The sequence below is a fragment of the Peromyscus eremicus genome, chromosome 7 (genome assembly GCF_949786415.1).
Source record: "Peromyscus eremicus chromosome 7, PerEre_H2_v1, whole genome shotgun sequence".
Taxonomy (NCBI): Eukaryota; Metazoa; Chordata; class Mammalia; order Rodentia; family Cricetidae; genus Peromyscus; species Peromyscus eremicus.
In genome coordinates, this window is record NC_081422.1 from 11,634,258 (window position 1) to 11,658,911 (window position 24,654).

General features: G+C 45.7%; 1 protein-coding gene across 2 annotated transcripts; it reads right to left on the minus strand.

Moving 5' to 3' along the window:
* Positions 1-324: 324 nt before the first annotated feature.
* Med17 (mediator complex subunit 17) lies at positions 325-21,029 on the minus strand. 2 transcript variants are annotated; one of them, XM_059267343.1, is made up of 12 exons: positions 20,620-21,026; positions 18,196-18,362; positions 16,441-16,660; positions 15,106-15,242; positions 14,927-15,011; positions 12,343-12,495; positions 11,091-11,221; positions 10,039-10,223; positions 5,804-5,941; positions 3,843-3,960; positions 2,176-2,335; positions 325-848 (listed from the first exon to the last, which is right to left on the minus strand). In XM_059267343.1, exons 1-12 carry the CDS (start codon positions 20,861-20,863, stop codon positions 637-639), a joined length of 1,950 nt encoding a protein of 649 aa, XP_059123326.1. In that variant the 5' UTR covers positions 20,864-21,026; the 3' UTR covers positions 325-636. The 2 variants fall into 2 exon arrangements, with proteins under 2 accessions (XP_059123326.1, XP_059123327.1); XM_059267344.1 differs by lacking the exons at positions 14,927-15,011; positions 15,106-15,242 and having other exon boundaries at positions 20,620-21,029.
* Between the last annotated feature and the right edge of the window lie 3,625 nt (positions 21,030-24,654).

Here is a 24,654-nt window from a genome sequence, read left to right on the forward strand (position 1 = left end):
ACGTAAGTGGGAAAACAGACTACTCAGAAACAAGTCCTAGACTGCACCCGTCTCCTTCTGCGCTCCCTGCTGAGGAACTTCTTAACCTGCTCTTGTTGACCCAGGTGAGTGAGATGGGCGTCACTTCCCAGACACCCCAAGAACCCCAGTGCTGGGGAGGACTGCTTGCTATGGGTAATCTTGGTGAACTTCAGGGAAAGGGCCTGCTGTGCTCAGTGACTCTGTGTCAAAGATGTGCTTCTTAGATGGTTTTTAAAGAGACAGCAGGAGTGGCTGATTTGATACAGCTTACATTCACAAAGCACTTGGAGATTTTAAACAAAGTTAACATCAAAGATAGGATTTTTATTTTAAAAAGCAAATTCAAGCCCTTAAGTTAGTAATGTTTTCAGGTTAGCCGTATAAAAAATGTATTATTTTACATCTCCCCATACTGTATACTACAACTGTACATAAACTTTCCCCTTCCAAAGCACTCGTCACTTATAAAGTGAGGGTGCCAGCTGCTAACTTTTACACAGTGCTCCTGTGAAGGACTGGCGTGCCAGTACTTATATGGAAGACATCTCTCCCTTGTGCTTGTAACTGATCTGCAGACATCCAAGTCCATGTTTCTGGAACTTGTTCTGGAGAAAATCACAACAGACAGGGGCTCAGTGCAGACATGAGCAGCTCCATTTTATAAACGAAATTACGGCCCTCCATCTTGTTCCACTGAACCTCCTTGAACGGTCCACGGAGATGACTCCACTTGCTGTCCTGTAAAACATCACTTTTCGGAAGGTCTTTGCACTGGTTCCGGGGAAACTGGACCATAATCTTGCTGCCGCTCTCAGGTCCGTTACGAACTATTGAGGAAACCAAACATTAGTACACATACTGCAACTCAGGAAGTGATGGAAAACCCGAACTTCGTTCTGTGAGCACAGAAACCTACCCAATCTCCTTAACAAGTGTTTCAGGAGCTGGCCACGGCGATGCACACCCCTAACCCCGGCACCTGGCGGTGCACACCCCTAACCCCGGCACCTGGCGGTGCACACCCCTAACCCCGGCACCTGGCGGTGCACACCCCTAACCCCGGCACCTGGTGGTGCACATCCCTAACCCTGGCACCTGATGGTGCATACTCTGAGCCCTGGCACCTGGTGGTGCACACCTCTAACCCTGGCACCTGGTGGTGCATACCCTGAGTCCTGGCATCTGGTGGTTCACACCTCTAACCCTGGCACCTGGTGGTGCATATTCTAAGCCCCGGCACCTGGTTTGGCACACCCTGAGGCCTGGCACCTAGTGGTGCAGTCTGCAGGATCAGGAGTTCAAGGCTAGTTTTGGCTACATAGTAAGTTCAAGGGCAGTGTGTCTCAGTTCCAAAATACTGTATTTATTAATAATTTATGCATGTGTATGTATGAATGCATGTGTGTATGTACATGTGAAAGTCAGAACACAGCTTTTGTTTGTTTGTTTGTTTTTTTCGAGACAGGGTTTCTCTGTGTAGTTCTGGATGTCGCTCTGTAGACCCAGAAGACAACTTTCAATTGTTATCTCTGACCACCATGTGGTTCTTGGGATCAAAGAAGTCATCAAAAGCACATCATGGCAAGTGCCTTTACTTGCTACACCATCTTGTCAGGCATCCAATGCCAAATTTTTGCTCACACTCTAAGATGATTTAAATATCTTTGAATTATTTGTTCTATAAAAATTAGACAAGATGTGTCAGGTGTGGTGACCTGTAATCCAAGCCCTCAAAGGCTGAGACAGGAGGACCAAGGCTGGCCTGGGCTACAATGCCAGCCTGAGCTACACAGAGTTTGAAGCCAGCCCAAACTACGCACAAGACCTGGTCTCCCAGAAAAAGAAAAAAGTAAATAAAGGGAGAATGCTTGGTTTTAATGAAGTTTTAACTGACACAGGTAAGAATTAAAAAATGGCCCCTTGAACTTCCCAATATTCTTAGTTATAAAAACAGAAGGCTTGCTTAGTAAGTTCTCACACACATTCTTTCCTCCCTCTGTCCCTCCCCCTACACACACACACACACACACACACACACACACACACACACACACACACTCACTCTCCTGTCTAGAGTAACAAATAACATCAGATAACAGCAGTGTAAACACGTCAGCTCATCCCAGAGATAAATGTGGGAGCAGTGGGAAGTACCTGAAATAGCATAGTCACCACTCGGGGAGGCCACTGTGATGGCAGAGGCATTGCCAATGCTCTCTATTGGTCCGAGTCCCACATGATTGCTGAAGCTGAGGACCTGCCAGCCCATAACCTTGGCAAGCTGCTGAACTGCGTGCACCTGGTGCTGTGACATCTGTGAATGAGAAGATGTGACTGAGTCACAGGCCCACTTTGGTGATCTGATGTAATTCTAAGTGTGTTGGGGTTCTCAACCTCTGGCCCAAAGTTGAGGACTTCTGTGACTACTAGAGGAGGGCAGATTCCCACCTTCCCTGCAGAAACTGCAGCTGCCTGGTACTGTCTCTCTGTGTCCACTGGCAGCTGGAGTGCAGACACCATTAGCTTACTATGTTCTCTGGCTTTAGGTAACGGCAGCCATCTAAGTGGGTGCACCTAATGCGGCCGGTAATGCAGAATGGTAAGGAACAGAGTGGGTCAGGTCTTGTCCTCCTGCCACTGTCCCTGTGAGGCTGGCTAGGTCAGTTGGACATCATGACAAAAAGCTGCTCATCTGCTCATCAAGTGGCTTGTTCTACATGACAGCCCTCAAGGCCAGAAGACTACTGACCTCAGGCTCACATGATCAGCTGACCCTTAGTAAAGAGCATCCTCCCTGTTCTTCATTCTCACCCTGGTAGAATGCACTCTACCGCCAACAGTGAAGGCAGCGGCACCAGGGCAGCGGCAGCACCACTACCTGCTTTCCCTGGTCCCTGTCCACTTGCAGACCTTGGTCTCTAGACATGCCATTCTCTGAGATACTCCAACACATCTGTGTGCACTCCAGTTAGCCAAACCCACTTAGGCTGTAGCCAGCTAGGGCTAAGTTAGCCATGGCCCTCACAGATACACCTGATGGGCATCAGAGAGATAAATCCTCTATGAGAGTACTGCACCTGGAGGAAACTTTAACGTATTTTTTCTTACTTTGTGTGAATAATCATTATTTTACGTTAGCATTAAAAAAAAAGAAAGAAAAAACCCTACCTTTTCTGCCACTGTTCATCACTGCACTAGGTAATCCCAAGCAAGAAGGCAAAGCAAAGCTCTTCTTGCACTCCAGTGTCACAGAACAAGTCTGTACTTCCTGTACTGCCTTTCACAGGAGCAGCCCTCCCCAGGGCCAAAGACTCCGTCACTGCACTTGTTACTACGGATAACGGCTGCTGTAGTTGGCATCTGTCTTGCTCTCTCTGCTTTCCTTGGGCTAACCCTTCCCCACCCCAGAGAGGTCCTACTCCCCGACAATCGTGAAAGACAGAAACCCTGCTGGCTGCAGAACTGCACATCCTTCACTGCACCACAAACGAGTGCAAATAAAACCAGGATAGAAGACGAACCAGGAGTGTGCACTGGAAATGAGTGACGGGTGGAAACAATGGCTTCTCCTTCTGTAACCACGGCAGTACTGCTTGTTCAATGTGTTCGGTAAGCAGTTAAACAAGGGACTTGAGGCTTCTTGAAGTGTGGCTGGGCATGTGCTGCACACTAGCAATTCCAGCAACCAGCAGGCAGAGGCTGGGGACCACTGGGCTGCACAACTCATTTCAGGTTGGCTGAGCCACAGTTCAGGTTGGCTGAGCCACAGTGAGACCTTATCTCAAAGAAATAAAACAACAAAAACTCCAATCAAAACATACCTGAGACAGAAGGAAATCCTGCAGCTCCTGCTCCTGATGAGACAACGTGATCACCCGTCCGTCTCTGTGCACAACTCGTACCTGCTCAACACCAATGTTCAACTGCAGCTGGATGGACCTGCAGATACACACTCTAGTCTGTACAATCGCAAGGACCTTTACATCATGTTGACAGCATGGACAAAGATGGCAGCAGTTCTGACAACCTAAACTAACTTTTATGTTACGGAGAGGAGGGGGTTTCATAGCCTCCACCGAATGAGATCCAAGGCAACTTCCTAGAAGTCTGCACCCAGCACTAGCTCCACAGCAGGCTAGTTGGAGTTATCATAGGACATGCGCACAGCAGCACACTTCATCCCCCAAATGGCAGGATATGTGGGACTGGCCCTGACTTAAGAAGTGGATAAGGCCAGGCGGTGGTGGTGCACACCTTTAATCCCAGCACTCAGGAGGCAGAGCTAGGCAGATCTCTATGAGTTCGAGGCCAGCCTGGTCTCCAAAGCAAGTTCCAGGAAAGGCACAAAGCTACACAGAGAAACCCTGTCTCAAAACAAAACAAAACAAAACAAAAAACAAATAACAAAACAAAAAAGTGGATAAGAGTTCTTGCAGCCAAGCCTGAGGACCTGAGTTCAATCCCAGGTATCCCACATGGTGGAAGGAGAGAACCAACTTCCACAGATTGTCCTTTACCTCTAGGCATGTACCATGGCATGCATACACAACAGTACCCAAATAAGGAAATAAATGGAAAACACATTCCCCTCAGTTCCTTCACATCACATACTTTTACTTTCTGTACTTCATCTCATGTTTGTTTATTGTTATTGAAAGTTAGTACTGCATGCAGACCTTCTGCTCCTCCCTCACAGGGGAGTGCTTTGTTCACAGTGGCCAGCTAGCTGTCTTAAGTTAGCATCTAAGCACGTGCAGAGCCTGGAGAGGCAGGATCAGGTCTCTCAGACCAACACAGGGGGTTGCAACTGCACCTTTTTATTGCAGTTTTTAAAGACATGATCTTGTTTGTAAAGCCCAGGCTGGCCTTGACCTCACTGCAATCTTTCTGCCTCCACCTCCCAAGCTCTGGGATTACAGGTGTATACCACCACACCCAGTTTATGATAAGGTGTTGGGGATCAAACCGAAAACACACTTCTTTTTGTTGCAATGTTGGGAATAGAACCCAGGGCCTTGAACGCACCAAACAAGCATTCTGAGCCGTACACCTTATCAAGCAACTGCCTAAGAATGCCAGGACAAGGACTGTGCTGCTTTCACAGACACACAATGGTCAACCCGGTTGAGAGACACAATTATCAACTCATGCATCAGAACCAAGGGCAACGCCAAGTCAGGAGAGAACTACAAACTCAGATTGCCCTGAGCAGACAATGCTGAGTGCAGACATGGATGGCCAAACTCACGCCTGACACACTAGACGTGTACAGCCTCTAGACAAGACCTGACACAGGCTTGTCTCAGCAAGTGAGGTAGCTTTCTGCTCAATGCTGGGGCTCATTTTCCACTTTAAAACCTAGGCATGTTTGACTGGGAGCCCACAGGTTGCATGTGGCTAAGGACAGCTATGAATATGGCCCACCACAAAGCTGTACACATGAGAGTTTAAGTGTTTTTAAAAAAGATTTGTATGTGTATGTAACATATGTGCAGGCACCCCTGGAGGTCAGAAGAGAATCTAAGATTCCCTGGAGCTAGAGTTACAGGCACTTGTGAGTCACCTGATGTGGGTACTAGGGACGGAACTCAGGTCCCCTGGGAGAGCACTGAGCCATCTCTCCAGCCTCTTACCACTTGTTTTTGCAAATACTTTACAGGTGATATAATTTATGGGAACTCCCTGACAACTAGCAAATAACTTGAGGCTTTACAGAGTCCCTTGAAGAGAGAGGCAGCCAGCACCTCAGCAGCTGCCTGTGTGATGTGCTGATGACACTTACTTGCATATTTGTTCATAACCTTGAGATGTGATTAACACTTTGACACTAGACTCATAAACGTCATTGATGTTTGACCAGTGGGCCTGGATCTGGGGATCTTCAATACGACTTGCCAAGCTGTCAATCGTAGCAGCCGTTCTTTAAAAGGAAAATTAAAAAATTAAAAATCATTATATAAATGAAAGCATCAATTTTACAAAAACCTAAACATTTTCATTCTTGCCTACTTTTTGATCATATCACCACTTAGAAGGTGAAGCTTCTAGAGACATGAGCTGATTCTGGGAGCCCCTGCACACACTGGTCCCAGTTTTGCACTGTAACACACACACCACCTCTCATTATCCTGACGGGCTGGTTCCTTTGCGACTCCATTCATCCTGTCCTGCTCATGAAAGCTTATCACCATACAGTAAGATACTTCCCAGGTACTAATCTGTCACGCACCATTCCCAGGTGTTAGTGCCTGATCTCTGGCAACAAGTGACTTGGGACACACCCAGACCTGTTATTAAAATCATAATCAAGGCAAACCAGAGCCTTGAGCACAATCCAAACATCACCCACCAGGAAAGTCAGCAATGCTTGCTACCCCTAAGCATCTAAAACTGCATGTGGTCAAGAACAATATCATCTGTTCTCCTAACAGCCCTGTGTGTTTGGCAGGCATTGGCTTTTGTTTTTCATCTCATCTTGCTTTGAAGCAGTCTATCCCTCTGTAGTCACAGCTTGGTCTCCTGAGTGCTGAGGTTACATTGTGTGCCTTGCCTGGCTTTAGGTAAGCTCTGCTGCCTAAGAAAGCCTCCTTCCTTCCTTCCTTCCTTCCTTCCTTCCTTCTTTTTTTAAATGAGGAGGAGTAGGTTAAGACAGGGTCTCTTGTAGCCAGAGCTGGCCTTGAATTCCCAATCCTCCCGTCTCTACCTCGACATGGTAGGATTGTAGGACCACCCCCCATTACATCCAGCTTGAAAACAGGTTAAGCATTTGCACTGGATCATACAGAAATAAGCTCAGGAACAGCGTGGGGTTTAACTTCAGAGCCCAAACCCAGGAACAAAATTCCGAAGCAGCCATCCTTCTTATCTTAAACAGTGCTTAAATCCGAAGCATAAGGTATGTGCCCCCACCAAAGACCCTTCGTTCTCACTGTCTCTCTGACCCTAGTACTTTATCAGAAACAGAAAGAAGCTGGAAGGAAGGAGAACACAGGAGAACAGCCCAAGAGGCATTTGCACACACACAAGGTTTGCTCTTCGCTTCCTTTCCTTTCCCGAACAACGCTTCAAAGTCCCTGCAGCAGACAAGTGCATGAGGATGTTCTGCTCAGCAAATACCAACATACTGGACGCAGCTCAGTGGCAGGGGCTTGCCTCCAAGTGCTAGCTGCCAAGCTTGACCCATAGCCCCCCCCCCCCCACACACACACACACCAGCCACTAACTGGGGAAATAAATCATGGAATATGTATCTAATGCTATGTTAACAGCTACTAAAATATCTTTGAGAAACACTTAATGAAAGAAAAATGTATAATAGTAATGATTAAATGATTCTAAGTGTTTTTGTTTTAAGAGAGAGAAAGAAAGAGAGAGAGCAAGAGCACGCGCAGGCCTATGAAGAGGAGGCAGGAGGAAAGCAAAGCTGAGTGCAGCCCAAGGTCTACATAAGCCCCTATCTTACTGGGGCTATGGTGTAGGCTAGTGGGAGAGTACTTGCCCAGCAGACACAGGCTGATCCAGCACTGCAGAACAAAACAAAAAAGTAACAGGATTGGCTGGGCACGGTGGTGTATACTTTTAATCCCAGAACTCAGGAGACAGAAGTAGGCAGAGCTCTGTGAGTTCAAGGCCAGCCTTGTCTACAAAGCAAGTTCTGGAAGAGCTCCATAGACTAAGATCCTGTCTCAAGAAAAAACAAAACAACAAAAAAACCACAACTCATTCACTGCACACACACGTAAATGTCACCAGCACATTAAGGATCCTCAGGTGTGGCAGCATGCACACAAGTACCCTCCACACTACACATTTTGCACATATTTCAAGGAATATTTAACTTCATGGTCAATGAGAAAAATGTAATACTAACAACACATTTATATCAATATCATCTATCACTGAAATCCATAAAGGAAAGCAGTACCTCAGACACAGCACTTTAATGTTTCTAAGATACATCTGCACAAGTTACTCAATTTGTCCCAAGACCAGGCTTTTATACACACCCACAGTGAAGCAGGAATAAACGGAGGGCTTTGGACACTAAGGGGCATGTCAGTGATTAAGCTGGTCTTAAATCCATCCCACCTTCCACCCCACCTTCCTTCTGCTGCATCACAGCACTCTAAAACCTCTTCCTAATTCAGCTGACTAGAAGCTGAAGAATCCACATTGTTATTCCTGCTGGGACCATAAGCAAACGTCCTAATAAACCATTGTAAAGAACGGAATCTGCCTCCAGGGGAAGACAAGCCCTTGTCTCTTTCCTGAAAGGTTAATCTAGTGGGGTGAGGCGGGGACCTAGCTAGTAGATCACCCCTAGGAAGCAAAGCAGGTACCTTAAGATAATGTGTACTTTTCTTTCCCAGAATATCTTCACTCTGGTACTACAAAGTGTGAGGTTTAGCTAGGTCTACCTATCCTGTTCAGGCCTGACTCAGAAAGACATAACTATTTCTTTTTCTTCTGTCTCTTTTCCTTGGGTGCTGGCAGGAGCTCGGGTTGTGTTTTTAGCTCCCTAACAACTGCCTTGGGCTTCCCTGCTCTTCTGCTAAAGCTCCGACCTCTCACTGCCTCAGCTCAGGCTGCACTCCATGGCTCCTTCTCTTCTCCACACTCTCCTTCCTTCCGGGCGGCTGGGAGACTCACAGCTTTCCTGCCAGTGGGGTGGGGGGTGTCCCTTTTAAACTCTAATAAACTGTTTCAATCTTAAGAGGGGACCCTGATTCCCAGGTACCACTAGATGGCTCTGCTAGGACCTCTCAAGATTCATTCTGGTAGTTTTTCCTGCTGTTTAACTTACTTAAAACAAAACAAAACAAAACAAACCCCACGATTTATTTATTTACTTATTTACTTATTTTTACCTGTATGTATGTATGTGTGAAAATGCTGGATCCCCTGGAACTGGAGACACAAACAGTTGTGAGCTACCATGTGGGTGCTGGGAATTGAACCTGGGTCCTCTGGAAGAGCAGCTAGTGCTCTTATTAACAGCTGAGGCATCTCTCCAGCCCTCCTGCCATTTACTATTTTGATTGACAGAGAAAATAAACCTGTTCCTGCACCCCTAGATAGCATCACCATGACAACTGGGAAGAAGACACTGAAAATCCAGACATCCATCAGCAATATCACTTATTAACTGACAATGCCACAGAACTTCCAAGGCAAGATTATCAAGTGGAAACAGACCTCCCCATCAGCTACAGTAATGATGGAGAGGGCAGCCCTCAACGCAGCAAGACGCCCTCCCTCTCATCACGCCCGCTACCCTGCAAATACTGAGCATGGAAGACGGACAACAAAGCCGGTGTGGCAGCACATGCCTTTGGTGCCTCGGGCAGGCAGAGGCCGCGGACCTGTCAGTTCAAGGCCAGGTCTACAGTGAAACCCTTCTCAAAACAGAAAGACAAGGCGTGTTTGGGCTTACACAACCTTGGGCTGTTATCTTTAGCTGTGTAGCCTTGAGCAAATTGACTAAATTATCAAAGCCTCAACCAGCTCATCAGTGAAAGCGGCTTTAATGCTATTTGCCCCCAGTAACAATTAAATCAACATGTGAGAATAAGGCCTCAAGGATGGGCTGCCAAACAAAACACAAAGCCAGGAGAAAAGCTGTTTTCCTGGCTATCAGCCAACTGTTAGCACCAGTTCAGGGTGGTATTAAAAACAGAGCATTCAGCCAGGCGGTGGTGCCGCATGCCTTTAATCCCAGCACTCGGGAGGCAGAGGCAGGCGGATCTCTGTGAGTTCAAGACCAGCCTGGGCTTGTGAGTTCCAGGGAAGGCTTCAAAGCTACACGGAGAAACTCTGTCTCAAACAAACAAACAAACAAACAAACAACCAGAGCATTCAGCTAGCTGGGAGGACCCAGTCCATCACCATAACCTTACTCTCAGCCGCTTTCTCCCTGCAGGAAAAAAGAACTTTACATACACTCAAAATGACCACACACTACAGAGAGCAGGAAAAGTACCCAATGTCAGAGAAAAGCAGTAATTTCTTCATTCTTACCTGCTCCTCAGAAAAATATGCTTGGCTTGTTTGATGATTTTTTCTAGGAGTCCTTCTGTGGACTGTATTGAATTAATTTCATTTTTATCAAAAGCTTGAGGACCCGAAAGTCTCATTCTCTTGTGGCCAAAAGGAGCACTTGCTGGGTGAGGCATCACGATGGAACTCAAGGTCTGTTTATGAAACTGACAAAAAAAGCCACTTTAATAACCAGCACCTACATAATAAGCATGACAAAAATGTTTAATAAAAGCTTGGCTCAAATTTTTGGAAATAATGAAAGTAATAAATTAAAAGTAATCTTGCCAGACGTAGTAGCAATGCTTTTAATTTCAGTACTCAGGGGGCAGATGCCAACCTGGTCTACCTACATAGGTTGGTACAGATTAGCCAGGACTACACAGTGAGACTCTGCCTCCAAATCATCATCATCATCTTCTTGCTACAGAGATAAATGCACGGAGTGGCCACAGGCATGACTCAAGTCTATAAAGAGGAGGGCTCCTTTGAGCTGCAATTTTATCTTCCAAGTTTTAAATTACAAAACATTCTCCATTAAGTCTCATATCATGATCAGATTAACTGTCCTAGACTGTCTGGTAGAACCCAAGAAACATGTAATACTGAGATTGAACTGAGAGCATCACCCATGCTAAGCAAGTGCTCAACCCTGAGTGCAATCCTCAGTCTGAAAACCTTTTAAAAACACAGGCTTGTATACCATTATGACCAACGGAACGCCACCTTGGGAGTTGGGGGCAGAGAGGTGAGAGGCTGGAATGTATTCATCTATAGAGATTCTCAGAAGAGGACATTACCGTGCAGCCCAGGCCTCCCCACCACGGCCACTCTATTTCTGTCCAGTGGCACATGCTTCCCATGGTAGCTCCAGAACGTGCTGTACATCCCTAGTGCTACAAGTTAGCCTGCGAGCAAGGCTCATGCACTGATTGTCTCTGAATCCCTGGCACACAGCAGGCCTTTCCACACTGCTGCAGGTTGCTGGTACAGTGGTGGAGGCTTGTGCACTGCTCAGCCGTGCTCACAGTTACCTCTCTGATCAGCAGGTGCAAGTTGTGCTCCAGAACATAGAGGTGATCCTCTGGACCCGGCTTCTCTGTGGCACATTTCTGGGACTTCTTATCATTTGAGGAGTGGCACAGGGAAATGGACAACTGCAAGCCTGTGTAGAGAGAGGCAGGACAGATGCAGAGAGCCAAGCACTGGACACCAAGACCAACTTCACAAAGGATAATCAGGCCCATTCTCAAGACACTCTCTAATTGTAGCCGGGCGGTGGTGGCGCACGCCTTTAATCCCAGCACTCGGGAGGCAGAGCCAGGCGGATCTCTGTGAGTTCGAGGCCAGCCTGGACTACCAAGTGAGTTCCAGGAAAGGCGCAAAGCTACACAGAGAAACCCTGTCTCAAAAAAAAAAAAAAAAAAAAAAAAAAAAAAAAATCCAATTGCTTCATGTTAGCACCTCTACTCCAATGACCCCTTACTTAACATGGTAAACTCCCACAGGCTAGGACACTGTAATTCCACACTATAATGTGGTGCTGCTCCTGAGTGCAGCTGAAGGCTGGGGGAAACGCAACTCTTGTTTTCACAAACACACAATTTTAAAAACAAGCTTTTCTAGTTCTGTTTCAACATGCAGTTAGTATCTGGTTCTAACAGGCTCTCCTCACTGTTCCCAAAAGTAATAGGGAAAACTGTTCATGTCTAACCCTAAACAAGTGGTTCTCAAACTTCCTAATGCTGTAACCCTTTAATTCAGTTCCCCATGTTGTGGTGAGCCCAACCATAAAATGATTTAGTTGTTACTTTAGAACCGTAATTCTGCTACTGTTAGGAGTTGTAACACAAATACCTGACATGTAGCCCCAAAGGTGTCATGACCCACAGGTTGAGAACCACTGCCTAAACCACGTGCATAGCTAATGACAACTGATTTCTAGGTTAAGCCTGTTTGCTTCTGAACAGAAATCTCACTTCTACAAATCAGGAGGAGTTTTGCAAAGTATTTTTAAATTGGAACCTCATTTAGAAAAGGCAGTATCCTTGAAATAAAACGCCATCTGACAGCAGCTATGAACTACAGCAACTACCACAGCACCACCCGTTTTTAAACATATGCTGTGAAAGCCAAGATGCCCCCGTCAGGACACAGAACAGAATGGGCGGCACCGCTGGCGCATCGCACTACTGGATACACAGCACAGCCTGCTCCTGCAGCCCTCACAGCACACACACACCATAAAGTCCTGTTTACAGGCCTCAGCAGGCTGGCTGCTCTTACTTGGGAAGGGCTGAGAGATGATCTGGTTTTTCACCACAATGTGAGGGATCTGAGACTTAATCTGAACGGCTTCCCGAGAAAGCTGTGCAAAAATTTCTTTACAAAGAAGGACGTTTTGTGCTGCTTCTAATTTCGTCTGCCAATGTGGGGAACCTGGAAGACAGAAGGCATGTATAATCCCAGTGTTCAGCCAGATTATGTACACAGTGCACAAATGATAACCTGACTTCATAATCAAGGTTCAGAATGCTGGTATAGTCTTTTCTCCAACATAAAATCTCACTTAAATTTTTCTGACAATTTGACAGATGCAAACAAACTTCTGTTTATTTTCACCACTGTCTCCCTTATCCCTGTCCTCTCCTACTCTAACTCTTCTTCCAAAGACCACCCGCCCCCCCCACCCCCCACCCCCACCCCCGCGTGCGTGCGTGCGAGAGAAACAGAGACAGAGACAAAGACAATACAGATAGACAGTTTGTGGCTGCTCTGAGCATGAGATTAGATTATTTACAGGAACGAGATTGAGATTATTGAGCATGAGATTATCTACAGGAATATAGGCAACTAACCAGTGGCTACATTGTAGAGGGCTAGAGGTTCTTGTATACACAGATAAGCACTGGAGAACCCAGAAGAAGTAAACACCCAGGCTTATCTCTTCAAAGGGAGGATATGTTTACCATGTCTTCCTCCCAGGATACTGGATAAGGATGTATTTTAAAACCTGTGATCCTTCACTGTCTATAGAGCCAGGCTTCACCCACATTCCCCAGAATTTATGTTTTATTTGTCCCAGACCTTTCCCTTTATATCCTGAGCATTGCTTCTAAGTCCCTTAAGCCCATCCTTGTGACGATGTTACATGTACTTTACAACAGCCTAAGTGACTTCTATGTTATCACAGGACCAGGCCAAATCCTGAACTCCCACGGACGTTACGATCACTTCAGTCATTCTCCCTAGACCTTTATCTTGAGCACTGTCCTCTGAGTCAACAGAACATTTTTAGGGAACAAGCCAGATGTACTTTGTAAAGAGTTTCAATGTAAACATGACCTAAGCTTTGTTGTACACACAGGACTGAGTTAATTGTTATCATAACTTTTTTTTTTCCCAAAATTGTGCTGTGCTTAAATATGGCTAAAATAAATGACCCAGTGTCAGACTCTAGAAGTCTGAACCAGTGACAGCTGACTAAGATGAACAGTGATGACTGACTAAGATGAACAGTGATGATGACTAAGATGAACAGTGATGACTAAGATGAACAGTGATGACTAAGATGAACAGTGATGACTAAGATGAACAGTGATGATGACTAAGATGAACAGTGATGACTAAGATGAACAGTGATGACTGACTAAGATGAACAGTGATGACTGACTAAGATGAACAGTGATGATGACTAAGATGAACAGTGATGATGACTAAGATGAACAGTGATGACTAAGATGAACAGTGATGATGACTAAGATGAATAGTGATGACTAAGATGAACAGTGATGACTGACTAAGATGAACAGTGATGACTAAGATGAACAGTGATGATGACTGAGATGAACAGTGATGACTAAGATGAACAGTGATGATGACTGAGATGAACAGTGATGACTAAGATGAATACTGATGATGACTAAGATGAACACTGATGATGACTAAGATGAACAGTGATGACTAAGATGAACAGTGACAGCTGACTAAGATAAACAGTGATGATGACTAAGATGAACAGTGATGATGACTAAGATGAACAGTGATGACTGACTTAGATAAATTAGTGATGGCTAAGTCACTCTGAACTGGTGATGGCTAAGATGTGCCAGTGACGCTGACTAAATCAATATGAACCAAGTTTCATATTTACCTCACCTGGATCATTTTGCTGATGGCTGTAAAGACTGCAGGGACCTCTGCACTACACCACTGAGGAAAATGCTGCACCTGGCCTAGAAACCATAGTCCCTATAGTCCCTCAGTAAGGGTCCGGGGCCTCACGAGCCCCTCGGCCATCCACAGTAAAATGGTGAGGGCCCAGTCTTGTACTAATCCGCAGCAGGTAACCACAGCCACAGAGAGCACCTGTGTAACACGTGTGTCATACCCAGACACACTGCTTCACAGCCCTCCTCCCCACCTCTGGCTCCTATGTTCTTTCTGTCTCTACTTTCATGTTATTCCCTGAGCCCTAGATGGGTTGAAATCTTACTTCTTTTACAATCTACAAAACCACACAGCTCTTCACTAGTGGTTTACTCGTAAATTATAAGAAGTTCACTTCCAGAAGCAATTCCAGGACACAAGAGGCTGAGGCAGAAGGATTATGAGTTTAAAGTCAAAGATTACCTCAAAAAGCCAAAACAGATAACAGTTCTTTCAGAAACCCATATCCATGCTCTGGAGTGCCTTTCTGAGCACCCCTCCTTCCCTCAACCCTCAATGCTTAAACCATCTTCAATAACCACCAACTTGCTTTTAAAGATGGACTTCCAACTGTTTTCACAACACAGGTCTCTTTTCCTCTCTCTCTGTTTGGCTTACTGACTATATGAGTATAGAGTGGAGGTTGAATGCCATGACATACCTGGCTTGGATTTGGGTAACGGTCTCTTAAAAAGGTTGACTGTGCCAAGATCACCTATGTCCGGAGCCTGTTTCTGAATCGAAACCTAGACAACATGAAAAATGTTAGCAAAGTTGCTTCTGGGTAACTGGCAAGAAAAGGCTTGAAAAAAGACTCTGAAAAAAGACTCTAATCAGTACCTTGATGTATGCAGACCCCTCTAAATCACTAGGAATCTGGACATCCAGAGGACAGTAATCTTCTGGTATCTTTTTATCCAAATCAATGTCTGTATTCTTAATCACTTCAAAGGTGCCATGATGGGGAAAGAGAGAGCCTAATTGGGTATTAAAGATTAAAAAAATTAACACAGCACATTAACTAAACACAAACTGTCAAGTATAGCACGTCACACCCACATCACTAAAGCATGAATTCTTTCCACTGGAAATGTGTATGTGCAGAGAGAGGAGACACTGCTGAGCCAAACCAAAAGAGGAAGTGGACGAGAGGTAGAGGCAGGTAAATCTATACAGTGTAAGGCCAGCCTGGTCTACACAGTGAATTCTAGGCCAGCCAGAGCTATACAATGAGACCGTATGTCAAAATAAAACCAAAAGACAACAACAAAATAATACTATGCAAGCATGGTGGTGACCTCCACAAGCCACACACTGTAACTAATGGAGCATTGATAAAATGAACATGCCTCTATGAGTACATTCCTTAGCTCTGAGTTCAGCATCAGAAGGACAGATCAACAGTGCTTACAGTACTATTTCCAGCCAGTTCCTCTACTTTTATGTGAAGCACCTCTGTGCAGGTCAGAAGTCTAAGTAACTGCTACATTATGAGTGGATGGTTAGGTCCAATGCCTGTCTAACAAGGGAAGACAGTCAGGATCTTCTTGCAGTTAAAGAATGCAACTAAATTCTTCTATAATCTTAAAGGACCACCACAAAGAAAAATTAAATATTTGCCCATAATTGTTTTGGGAGAAAGAACTTACAATATCTAAAACCAGAAAGCCCCGATTCATCTTGCAGTAGAATTCACATCAGTGTAGGAGCACTGACCCCTGACTCACTGTGTTTTAATAACAGTCTGACTCTGGCACAAGGAGTCTGGTACATTTCTACTACTGTTCTCATGCATCCCAGCAGGAATGTTTGGCCATCTCCCATTGAGCTCTGAACCTTAAATAGCCCATCCTTGAACTCTCTCTTAAATGTATCTAAAAGGTTTTCAATCTGATGGTAGGTTGTTTATTATAGGACTATAGTAAGACTGGTCTGTGTGGGGTTTTAAAGATAGGGTCTCATGTAGGCAAAGCTTGCCTTGAACTGTTGACCCTCCCACTCAGCCTTCAAGTGTTTGACACCAGGCCCTGCCAGGAATGTTTTGGTTTATAGGTAAAGAAATTAAATACCACGGTACAACAGGGAGCTGAGAAATGATCACGAAAGGAGGCTGGGAGACATCATAGTTTACCCCCTTTGCTCACACAAAGCAGTATCTAAGGTCAGAATCTGTACCCGCGCTTCTGTAGCTCAGGTCGCCCAGGATCTTATCTCCAACCTTCCTCAGTTTCCAGTGCTGCCGGAGCCTCAAGAGTTCAGAGTTGAAGTCTCGCTGGAGCTTGTTTTCCTGGTTCTCAGTCACTGACTTGGTCAGTCTTTCTGCCCCCTTCAGTAGGATCTGAGCTGCTCCAGCAAGGGACTTCTTCTTAGAGATCAGCTGCAGTGTCTGAGGACTCTACCAAAAAGAAGTCAGCATCTTTCCTATCCAAAACTGGAGTTCCAAATGATTTTAGATAACTTTAAAACTACATCTCTTCTCAAGCAGGAAATTTGTAATGAAAACAAATGAACAAACGAAAACAGGGAGGAAGAGGATGACAGTTGGCTAAGGACTGCCGTGCCAGCATGAGGGCCTGCTGAGTTCCAGCTCCAGCACCCACATAAAGCCCAGTGCAGCCACACGCACCTGTGACCCCGGTCCCAGGAGGCTTGCTGGACAGCCAATCTAGCCAAGTGGTAAATTTTACATTCGGAAAGAGAAGCTGACTCAAAGACAGAATAATTCAGAGAGCAACTGAGGCAGACACCCAAAGTAACCTCTGTCCTCTACACTCTTACACACACACACACACACACACACACACACACACACACACACACACGTACGTGCGCACACACAAGTACATACACAAATGAATAACTGTAGAAGAAAACGGGTGGGTGGCGGAGTGACACATACCAAGACTCTGAAAAACACTTTCCCTTGCAAACCTTTTTTAAACAGAAGTAACTTGTTTCTTGGCCAAGTTACAAAAAGACCTTAAGTCAAAACTGCCACAGTGGCCTAGAAACTAAACTCAGCAATGCACCACCCAGGGCAGACCTAGGCAGGGCCCTGTCCTTATTCACCAGCCCAGCCCTACCCGTTCATATCTTTCTGTGGCACTCACACTTCACAGTGAATTCCAAATCCCTGCTTAGATACAACCTATGCATAGAAACCACCACCTACATGGCACACATCAATGCCCAGCTTACAATAAACAACATATGACCAGGTAGGTACCTCCTGGGAACACACTTTAAACCTACTAAAGTACTTTTGAAATTGTGACTGGTGTCAGTCACACAGCACTACACTCACTGACTGAAGATGTTGAAAACTGACCTCAGATTGTGGATACCACAACAACCAAGTAATAAGTCTAATAAGTGCAAGTCTTCTGACTGTAGGAATATATCAAAAAACAAAGCAAAAAGACACAGGTAAGTTTTATAAAAAGGCCACAGTCTTCTATGACCATACTGCTCTGAATACCCCCAACCTCAGCTGACTTTAGAAGCTAGCTAAGCTGGGTGAGGCTGGCTAATACTCAGATGGGAGAGAGACCATATCACTCTGTTCCTACTTAAAGGAGCCTGACTCAATGATGCTCCTCATCTGTGAAGCGCTCAGTCCTTACATCTTCACGGGGACTTAATTTTTCTCTTTCTTAATAATAATGTTACTCTATTATGTGAGCATGTGTGTCTGTGCATATGAAGTGGTCAGAGGAGTGTCTGATCTCCTGGAGCTGGAGCTGCAGGCAGTTGTGAGCTGTCTGATATGGTCGCTAAGACTGAACTCCGGTCATGTGCAACAATATGTGCTCTTAATCATTAAGCCAGCTCTCTAGCTCGTGGATTTCATTTTTCAAGAAAATAAAATGCATACAACCAAATGTTGGTCCTGGGACTTAAGAGAAGCTGTTTGGTTAAAGCCACATGTACCTGTTTGGGAGGAAGCGCATCCTGAGAGACGGGGTCCAGAGTCATGAACTTTTTGTCCCTGACAATACTGAGGACATCGTAGAGTACACACATCTCCGTGAGGGCACTTCGCAAATTGTTCCTCACTGAGTCCCAAGGCCACAGAGAAGGTTGGAATTTTACCAACCCTGAAAAACAGAAAGGAAAAACAGAAACGTTTTACTAGTTATATTGAATAAAAGAAGGAAGTTTAATTAGCGGTTTTAACAGTATGAAAAGGGAGCTGGAGAGATGGCTCAGCAATTACGAGCACTGGCTGCTCTTCCAGAGCACCTGGGTTCAATTCCCAGCACCACATGGTAGCTCACAGCTGTCTGTAACTCTAGTTCCAGGGGATCTGACACTTTCTCACCAATGCACATAAATGAATTTAAATAAATCATTATTTTTTTTTTAATTTATGAAAAGGAGAATCAGGTTTTCTTCCAAACCATCCCTTTTATCTCCTCCTCACCACCCTATCTTGAGCTGTTAACATTTAACACAGCATTCCTTCTATGGCAAAACAAATGCAATCTAATTTCCACAGGCCAAATCTGTCATTATGTCTTAGGTAGACACTCAAATATCTTTTTGAACCTAGGGCTTCATTCATGCCAGACAAGCACTGAACTGAAAACAACCTGCTCCCTTCCAGCATAGAACTTGAATAACTGTAGTGGGTTTCTAAACTGTAAAAAACCAGGCAAAGCCTCAAATGGCCTACAACACCAGCATTGCTATTGGCTGCAAGAGCATAGTTTCCTTTTGATCAATGTTTAATACACGCTCACTCCACAGAATTCAAGCTAAAAGCACCAGGGAGTGAGAGTGAGTTTCCCTTTATTCCCAGGTCTGAGTATCCTCCCTTCTGAGACATACCCATTATTAACAGTGGGGATAAACCCTTCCAAAGGTTCTTCGCTAATTTACACACATATGTTCCTATTCTTCTGTTACTTGCCCTTTCCTTCATTGGCTGTGTCCTAGAGACACCTCACATCAGCATATAGGACCCATTCATTCTTTCACACACCCTAGGACAGCAGATCTCAACCTCTCTAACACTGCGACCCTTTAATACAGTTCCTCACGTTGTGGTGACCCCCAACCATAAAACTATTTTGGTGCTACTTGATAACTGTAATTTCGCTACTGTTATGAATCGTAATGTATGTATCTGGTAAATGACCAAGGAGGTCACAACCCTGAGAACCACTGCCATAGGACATTTGGAAACCTGGAGGCGTGTCACATTTAAGCACTCCTACTTAATAGACAGGTCAAGCTCTTCTAAGGACGTCAGTACTGTAATTCAATGTATACTTGTGCTGTATAGTTCTTTCTGTAAGTGGGGGATTTAATGGATCAAATGGATCAACTGCTGAGCTGATCTACCTTTCAAAACACAGGCCAATAACAATGTTTTAATTTTCTACCAACTTTATGAAACACTACATTTAAATTTTTATTTACTTATTGAGACGGTGTTTCACTATTAGCTCAGACTGTTGTGACCATTTAGAAATCTGCCTCTTCCTGGTGAGGGCTAGGAATGCCTGTATTACCACACTCTAAAGGAACATCTCCACTTATACCGATCCTGTCGCATCACCAAATCATGAACTGTGGTTTAAAAAAAAAAAAAAAAACTTCTGATAATAAGGAGAATCTAAAATCCAGTCTGGTTGCTTCTCCAAATTCCTCTTTGAGTTTTGTTTCCTTGTAATTCATTCACTTCAAAGCTCCCGAGGTCATCTTTATCAATCATCCGACGCCACCAAAATTCCCGCAAAGCTTTCAGCTGTTCTAACAATCAATATAGCAGTTTCTCAGAAAACTGGGAACTGATCAACCTGAAGACTATACAGCTATACCACTCCTGGGCATATACTAAGACACTCTTCCTTATCACAAGGGCATACTTGTTCAGCCTTAATATGAGGGCTTTTGCCTTGTCTTATTTTATCTTCTTTTGTTGTGTTTGGGTGTTTTCTCTTGGAGACTTGCTCTTTTCTGCATGTAGATGGAGGGGGAGTGGACCTCGTTAAAAGGGGAGGTTGAGGGTTAGAGGAATTGGAGGGAGAGGAAATTGTCCTTGAGATGTACTGTATGAAAGAATAATCTATATTCAATAATAGTAATAAAAGAATATCTAAATTTGTCCAAAAAAAAAAAAAAAAAAGAAAAGCCAAATGCTTCTCCTGGCCTGCTGCGCTGTGCACGACCTGAGTCCAGACTAGGTCGGCCTTCCCATTGCAGTTAACACATCTCTTTACAGTGACGGCCGCTACTCATCACCTACATGCACAGAGAAGCAAAGTGACAGGCTCAAGGCCGCCTAGCTCTGCACCACAAGACGCACTTTACCCCTCGGGAAGACCCTCGGGGCAGAGAACACCTCACCCTCCTCGTCGTCCTGCTCGGCCCCGGCGCCCGCCCAGTCCTGCGCGTCGCCGTCGGGCCCCGCCGCCTCCTCCTCCTCGGAGCCCGAGCCCTGGCTGAAGTCGATGCGCTGCGCCAGGCGCGCCAGGTTCTGGGACATAGACAGCGGCTGCAAGTACGTCTCGGTGCCATCGAGGCCCACCTCCTGCACTTGCTTCTCGCAGGCCGACTCGATGCTGATGCGCACGGCTCGCACGCCCGACATGCTGGCAGCGGCCTGCGGGCAGCACGGTGGAGACGCAGTAACAAGGAGGGACGCGGAGACTGCACGCCACACTCCCCGAAAGCCGGCCGCAGCCGCCCAGACGGAAGCCAACCGTTCACCACCACCCCACAATGCTCCGCGTCTCGCGGAACACTTGGAGCAGGCGTGGAGGTCCAGCTGCTCGGACACTTCCGGTGTGCTGCACAAGGGAGCCGGAAGCTTCCGGTTGAGGGAGATGGAGCCGCTGCGGGGAAGGCAGGGCGGGCTAGTCTTGAGACACCGGGCGCCGGAAGTGTCTTCGTTAGTTGGTAAATTGGCAGCTTGGTTTTTGAAATAGCTTCTTTCCTATTGACTTGATTAATTTGTTAACTGGTTATTGAGACACGCGGCTCCCTTATTAGCTGGTTAATCATTTGATTAGTTGTTTGTTCGTTTGTTTTTTGAAACACGCAGCTTACCCCCACCCCACCCCCATTCAGTCTAGGACACCAGTCCGTGAGAGGCGTCCACCCATCTTCCGGGTAGGTTGTCACTTCGCAGTTAAACTTCTCAGGGAACATCCTTACAGACACACCCAGAGGTGTCTCCTGTAGGTGATTTTACATTCAGGGAGGTTGACGGTGAAGATGTATGCACCATTACAAGTAAGTGCTTTATGTAAGCACTCACAAAAACACTGTAGATGGGAATTTAACTCTTAATGAGCAGCCCTTGGACTCTCTCTTGTTGATGGACCTGCCTCCAGCAAAAGGACTGAGTCAAACAGTTAGCAAGATTTACCCTCCAGGCTGTTCCATCTGTCTTAACCCCCAAGGACACCTAGATATACCTACACTGCAACTGATTGTCTTGGCCCCGTCCTCACAACCTGGGCCAGGACTTTGTGCAGTTACATACCTGAATTAATCATTTTCACTTGGCCAGAGGGGCGCACTTACCCTGGTGGAGGGACCACTGTGGCAGGTGGATTAATGACAAAATGGAGGGTGGTTGTGCTGTCTCTGCAGCCACCTCACACACCCCAGGCCTCAGCAGAAGTACAGCCACAGCAAAAAGGCCTGAACAGGATGCCTCCCCCCTACACACACACACTCCCAACTGCCCCTGACCTTTGCCCTAGTTACAGAGAGAACTGGAACACCTTCCCCCCACCCCCACCCCTCCAGGGAAGGGCCAACCAGAAGCAGACAAGCAGCTCTAGGTGTTCCTCTGCGGAGACTAAAATGTTAGAATTCCCTAGACCAAGAGAGCCAGTCAGCTCAGTCCAGATACCCCTAACCAGGGCTTGATCCAATTCCAGGTCTGTAACTAGGCAGTCTTGGAATCCCCCAATCCCCCTTGTCTAGCCACTATAAAAACCCTCAGCCTGTGCTACCTGACGTCTCTCCGGCAGAGAGGCCTGAGTTAACTTGAATTAAAGACTCTTTGATTTTTCTATTAGATTTGGTCTTCTTGGTGGTCTTTTGGGGATCTGGACTTTGGACATGGACACACACAGGACACGTCATTAGTGAAACAAACAGCTGTTATTGGCCCAAATATTCCTTCTTGGAGTGTATAAGCAGGCTACTCCTCAGATAATCTGTCAAGAGGCACCTTCCTGTCTGCCTCTCATGGTGTTGTGATGTCAGCCAGCAATGCCTTTTATTGAATGGCCTTTCCGTGCTTACTTTCAGTAATGTAGGCCATACTAGAAAAAGCAAGGAACATTAGCAGGTTGGCAACTGTGGCCCACAGCTTGGAAGGTACTAACTCCCCTACTTCTGTCCAGTGTTTTCATTGTTGTATTTTGTTGGCTGGTTGGTTTTTTGAGACAGGGTTTCTCTGTGTAGCCCTGGCTGTCCTGGAACTCACTCTGTAGACAGGCTGGCTTTTGATACCATCTTGAATCTGATGCTGGTCTCCTGAACAACCTTGCCTTGTCTAATAATCTTTTGTAAGTTCTCGAGCCCTTGCTTCCCAAGACTAAGTGTGGATGGAGGCTTCAGCACAGCTGACTGACAGCTGAGGAAGCTGTAGTCTGCAAAAGTATTGATTACCCAGGGTTCCTGGGGATTTTGCTACATCCGGTGTGGGATATCTGAGGGAAAAAAAAATCTACATACACTATGTTCTTATGTCTGTTAACTTTATTCCTCTAAGACAAAATTCTATCAATTCAGCTATAGCTCCATCAGGCATTCAGACAAGAATAAACCTAGATACACCAAGCTCTTTATCTGTCTACTCTATTTCTCTGGAGTGAAATCCTGTCTACATAGCTTCAATTCCTTCTGGTTTCCTCTCATGGTCCTGCTAACGTCTAAGCTCTTATGCTTCCAGCCTCATCTTCGCCCTCTGTTTCCTCGTTCTCCATTTCTACTACTCTCTACTCTTGGCACTGATGGACTCTACAAGAGTCTGCCTTACCGTCTACAAAACCTCTGTCTTCCTTTCTTCTCTCTGGCCACACTGTTCTGTCTGCTCTACAGAAAATGTCTGTCCTTTCTTTTCCTGGCCACGAGGTTCTCTGCCTTCTCAGGAATGTTGTTCTACCTTCTACTTTGATATGTAAAAACCTCTTATGTTCTCAGTCAATTGCTCTGGAGAGCCACTAGGCCTCCAGGCAGGAAGATGGTCTGAGCCTCATTTGTACAAGAAGCAAAGCTACATGTCTGGGTGGGCGAGTAAGTAACCTAGAAGTTCAGCAGGTTTGGGGAGCTGAAATGTTAGCCAAATGGTCAGGAAAATATTTGGGCACACAGAATTTCATAGACAGCTGAAATACTAAAAGCTGGATAGCACCAAATATTCATAATAAATGGCTTGCCTTTTGACAGGCCCTTGGCCGGTCAAAGTATAGCTTTAATACACAGCTAAATCTCTGTAATATTTTCTTGTGGCTCGCCTCTGACTTACTCCTGACAATGCCCACAGGCAAGAGTGCCCCTGGTGGTGCTGGTGCAGTCCCTAAAGCCTTGGAGAGTCCATCTGCTAGAGGAGATGCTTCCTGAGTGATCCTTGTTGGGCCCAGTGTCCAGAGTCTGAACAGCCCTTCAGGTGCCCTGGCTCTCAAACACGGTTCTAGCACATCCCAAGTAGTTGTGACCATGGCACTGATAGCTGAAGATGCTGAAATGTTGTCGAATATTATTTCAAGGTGTGTTACTTTTGTTCATGCTCTGGAACATTAGCTTAATGATGCAAAGATTTGATTAAATAAAGTTCACCTGTGGTTAGGAGGCTGAGTCAGCAACTAGCTGACAGGAAGTCTTAGGGAGGAGCCAGGTGAGAAAGGGTTTTTAAGAAGGGACAAGGAGAAACACGAGGGCTTTTTGGAGGAGGAGAGCAAAGAGAGGAGCGGAGCTACCTGCTATTCAGCCTCTACAGAGCAGAATTCCACCTTAACCTTTGAATCTTGAGTTCTTTAGAGGGAGAGAGGTTTAGTTAGGTTCTCTTTGAAGCTTTGCCAGAATTGGGGCCACAGGGAACAGAATCCCCTCCGGCTACGGCCCTGGCGGCATAACTGTTGCTGGTAGCTGCGGCGGAGTTGAAGTTGCTGATTCAGACAGCTGTGGCTTAAAAGCCAGCAACCATTTAACTAAAGGTAAACACTGAAAAGTTTCTACAGTGGTCAGGGCATAAAGAAAAGGGAGAGTGGAAGCATTAGAGAGTGCCATTTGACAATGCCCCCTCCCACCAACTGCCACCACTTACTACTGTCACACTGAGGGAGTTGAAAGCTGCTGGAGACCAACATTTAACAAGCCTACCTACCCTGGATTTCCAGGTAAAGCAGAGAGCACTTGGCC